General features: G+C 36.3%; 1 protein-coding gene across 1 annotated transcript in view; it reads left to right on the top strand.

Moving 5' to 3' along the window:
- TRANK1 (tetratricopeptide repeat and ankyrin repeat containing 1) overlaps positions 1-4,970 on the top strand; it is a 102,228-nt gene that overhangs the window by 29,383 nt on the left and 67,875 nt on the right. The window contains exon 8 of the mRNA XM_023513146.1: positions 2,664-2,834. Coding sequence (XP_023368914.1) covers positions 2,664-2,834 — 171 coding nt within the window. The remainder of the gene's footprint in view (positions 1-2,663; positions 2,835-4,970) is intronic.

The following is a 4,970-nucleotide window of genomic DNA, read 5'->3' as shown; positions in this document are numbered from 1 at the left end:
ATATTCCATGGTGTACGTATACTACAATTTATTGATCCATTTGTAGGCACTTGGGCTTCTTCCATGACCTAGCAATTATGAATTGGGCTGCAGTAAACATTCTGATACAAATATCTTTGTTGTAATGTGATTTTTGGTCTTCTGGATATATAACTAATAAAGGAATTGTAGGATCAAATGGAAGGTCTATTTTTAGTTCTCTAAGTGTTCTCCAGATGTCTTTCCAAAAGGAACAAATTAGTTTGCATTCCCACCAGCAGTGTAGAAGTGTTCCCTTTTCTCCACATCCGTGCCAACATCTCTGGTTTGGAATTTTGTGATATGGGCTAATCTTACTGGAGTTAGGAGTGATATCTCAAAGTAGTTTTGATTTGCATGTCTCTGATGATTAAGGATGGAGAACATTTTTTCATATATCTGTAGGCCATGCGCCTATCTTTTCTAGAGAAATTTCTTTTCAAGTCCCTTGCCCACCCTGAGATGGGATCACTTGTTTTTTTTCTTGCTAATACGTTTGAGTTCTCTATGGATTCTGGTTATTAAACCTTTGTTGGAGACAACCTGCAAAATCTTCTCCCTTTCTGAGGGCTGTCTACCTACTTTATTTACTATGTTCTTGGCTGTGCAGAAGCTTTTTAGTTTGATCAGGTCCCAATAGTGTATTTTTGATGTTGCTTCAATTACCCGAGGGGTCCTCCTCATAAAATTTTCGCCCAGGCCGATTTCTTCAAGTGTTTTTCCTACACTTTCTTATAGTATTTTTACAGTTTCATGTCTTAAGTTTAAATCTTTAATCCAGTGAGAGTCTATCTTAGTTAATGGTGAAAGATGTGGGTCTAGTTTCAGTCTTCTATAGGTCGCCTGTGCTTGAATGTCTTATTGATTGATTCAGGGATACTCTTGTGGAACAAATGTTCTTGTATAACTTTAAATTTTGTTATTTTATTTTTTTGGTAACTTTAAATTTTAAAAGATTCCTGTTATTGTAAGACTTTAAGGGTTAAATATTTTCTGGATTAAATTATTACTAAAGTTATTACTATATAGATTATCCAAACAACATAAATATAGTAAAATTTTCTATAATTATTAAACAAAATTTTAGAAGTAGGTAGGTAGGGGGTGAATTATAGTGCTTTTTAAAAAGGGCTTTGCAGGCACAGGCATCAACTGGTTTTAATTGTCCCTTGGGTTGATACTCTGGAGGTTAGGAGTTTTTACCTCCTTTGGAATAGTATACTGTAGTAATTGCATTAGTTTTCTATATTACATAACAAATGACCATATATACAAGTGCTTAAAATAAAACCTATTTATAGGCTCACAGTTCTATAGGTCAGTAATATGGCATGATCTTCTGAGTTTTCTTCTCTTTGTTTTGCAAGGCTGAAATTAAGGTGTTAGCTTTGGCTGTGTTCTTATCTGGAGTTGTAGGCTGTCTTTCAAGTTCAAGTGATTGTGACAGAGTCTAGTTCTTTGACTGAGATCCCCATTTCCTTGCTGTCTGGAAGCCAGAGGCTGCTCTCAGCTTCTATAGGCCACAAAACCTGTGGTCTTCTCTATCCTCAGAAGAACAAGAAGAGAATTTCTTGTGTATCAAATCTCTCTCATACTTCTACATTTTGAACTCTTCCATCTCTGACCTCTGGAACTCTGACCTTTAGGATGCATGTGATTCATTTAGGTCCACCTGGGTGATCACCCTATCTTAAGGTCAGCTGATTTGGGACCTTAAATACATTTGCAGAGTCTCATCACAGTAGCCCCTAGGTTAGTCTTGATTGTATAATCAAGGAGGTGTGCCTATACGTCTGAGAACTCTGCCTACCACAGTGAGATTCTCCATGAATAGAAGTATGACTTTATTTTATTTATTTATTTTTTGCAAAGTGGGAGAAGGACAGTTGTGTCTAGGGTGATGGGAAAGTAGAATCCTGTGGGTGGGATGATAGATAATCTGGAATAAAGGTGCCTTGTCAGAGATGAATTTTAGGAAAGCTATGTTTGAAAGGTCGAGATCAGGCATTGATTTGTTTAACTCGGTGGGCCTACATAAGTCTCCGTGTAGCCCCAGAGATGTACCTGTTTCATTCTGAAAATTGTTGCATCTATAATCACAGAGATGCCTTGATGTTTGGCAAATGGACACGTCAGAACAGCAAATAGAGTTGACAGCCAGAAGGTTGAGGGTGGTAACAGTGACAACAAAAAAACCCTGATGCTAAAGCAATTGCCACTTTCTTTTCCTATTGCCAGATAGGCTTTTTTTTTTTTTTCCTAGACAAATATTCTATTTCCTTTCTTGGGAATAAAGAAATCTGAAGTCACAGCTTGCTGTTATCCTTACAGCTGTAACTGTTGCCTAGTAACGAGATTTCCCCTCTCTTAGCTTGTTGCCAAGGAGCAGGGAGAAAGGTAGAGAGGAGCGCACTTCTGAACCTTTTAAAAGCCATTGTCCTTCCCACTCTATACAGAACTCTTGGCTTCAGGGGAGTTGGGTGGCCTGCCCTGAGCCTGGCACTTCAGGTTCTATAAACAGAGGGACCCTGGTCCTCTTGCCCTGGGCTTCTCAGGCAGGGCACTGGGAGGAGGCGCGCTCATGGGGACATCTCCTTATGGAAGGAACCATGACAATCCCCACTTCTCATTTTGGCATACTCTAGGACAAACAGAGGATGTGCAGATGCTCCTGCGTTTTGGAGCAGATCCCACTTTGCTGGATCGACAGTCTCGGTCTGCTGTGGATGTCCTGAAGAGGAATAAGAACTTCAAAGCTATTGAAAAAATCAACAGTCACTTGGAAAAGCTGGCTACGTGTTCTAAGGACTTAACAGGTACAGCTTCTAGTTGATTAACTTTTGGGGAGCTTAAAATTGGTTCTGTGATATAGATACAAATCAGTTTATCTCTTTTTGGTACACTTGATAAAAGTGATGCCTACCAATCTTGGGAAAACTTGTTTTCTTTTTAGGAAACATAGAACAAGACAACTCTTACTTAGAAAGCATTTATGACATTCTGGGAACTTCTCCAGGTTTACCTTTGCACAGTATGGGAGATTTTTTTTCCATACATGCACATAAAAAAAAAAAAGAAAAATTAACACAGAATAGGTTATAAAATTATGCCTAATTTTTAGAAACAATTATTGCCAATAAAAATGCACTTATATCTCTGTTTCGTGATTCAGCACTTTGGGATAGTATCTGTTGACAGACTCTGCTGTATAAGACAAAGTGCTTGGCTGCATCAGTCCTACTTGTTGGATTTTTGTCTAGTGATGTTATTTGTATCATTTACATTCCATTTCTTAACTCGAGTATTCCTTGTTTCATCCACAGATAGATTCTAAAAATTGAAAACCAATGAATAGCATTTACTTGGTGGTATGATTATATAAATATAATTCTTTCTACAACTGGTAAGGTGACTTGATCCATAGGAGAGAATCACGCAGTGTCCCCAAAACTTTGCTCTTTAAATGTTATACTCCTTAAGCATCCCAGTGTAGTGAAACATGTAGATATTTTTGTTTCCTGTAGTTGTTCTCATATATGACTATTGTGGCTTATGTTATCTGTGTAGATTTCTTTCCTGATATGCTAGATTACCTACTTAAGTGAGTTTTTCATGGAGGAGATTTGAATAGTGGAGTTAAGGAGTTTTTGAAAATGCCTTTATTTTATCCTCACATTGATTAATAATTTGTCTGAATATAGGCATTGTATTTCATCAATAGTAAGTTGTATTTTCCTCCATATTTTAACAACTTTGGAACTGTGTTGTGTTTTACAATCAGTGACATGTCCTAGTTTAATGACAGTCTTTTTTTCTGTGTTTTATCAGTCCATGGTACTTCATATTTATGAAATTATACAAATTTTGTTCCTCACAACTTTGAAGAAATTTTTTTATTGTCTTCTAGCCCCAATTGCTACTAAATAGAGGTCTGATGTCAGTCTCTTTTTTTTTCTTCTTTCTAGGATTTTTTCTGTCCTTCGAATTCTGAAATTTCCCTATGATGTTTCAAGATGATTCTTGATTGGTACCTGTTGACCCCTTTAAATCTTCTGCTTGGCTCAGGAAAATTTTCTTCTATTATTTGTTCCCCTCCAATGTCTCTTTCTCTCTTTGCCACTACTATTAAAAGTTAGTTGAGCTTTTTGAATTTATAGTATATGTCTCGTACTTCATCCTAATATTCTGTCTCCTTTCTTTTCTCCAGGCCTTTAACTTGGTCTTTAGCTTTTTCTTTTACAATTCAGCTTGTCCATTGCTGCATTTTTTAATTTGGAAAATTGTAGTTTTAATTTATAAGAACTCTTCTGTTCTTTTTTCTTATTTGTAGAAGCTTATTCTTATTGTACATTGGCCATGTTTTACTGAATTGCATTTAAGAAAATGAGAATTAAAAAATTTTCTACTTTTTTCCCTGAATTATTTATGTTACTGTCAGAGTGAGTTGACCTGTTTTCTTGCTTCTTTTTTGTGCTGTTGCTTCCCCCTAATTATCTTCTGATTTTTGAATGGTTTGTATTTATGACTGAAGGACTAGATTGATTAATATTTAGTAGGTGTTAGTGTGCATTTCCTGTAGTTATTTATATGTGTTTCCCTGGAAACACTCCCTTCTTTGAATGGATAAGTGGGCAGCAAGTTGAAGGCAGCCTGTGGTGTGTACTGGGATGGGATTAAGTCTGACAGGCTGGTGATTATTGCAATTGCCAGAGTAAGAAAAGTTTTGTGTGTGGGAGATTGAAGCTGCTTTTTAAATACTTCTCCACCCCCTATTTCTGTTTTAACTTTATTTCTTTATTTTTATTTATTTTAAATATCTGTAATTTCCATGAGAATGAGGAAATGTATTTGCAGAGTTCGTTTCTTTTTTTTGGTAGATTTTTTTTAAAGAATGGCAAACCATGTTTAGTTTTTTTTTTTTTTTTTGAGTCAGAGCCTCAAGCTGTCCCCCT

This window comes from Otolemur garnettii, unplaced genomic scaffold, assembly GCF_000181295.1.
Source record: "Otolemur garnettii isolate 467f Iridium unplaced genomic scaffold, OtoGar3 scaffold00002, whole genome shotgun sequence".
NCBI lineage: Eukaryota > Metazoa > Chordata > Mammalia > Primates > Galagidae > Otolemur > Otolemur garnettii.
Note: the sequence above shows the minus strand (reverse complement) of the source record. Positions and strands in the feature narration are given on the sequence as shown.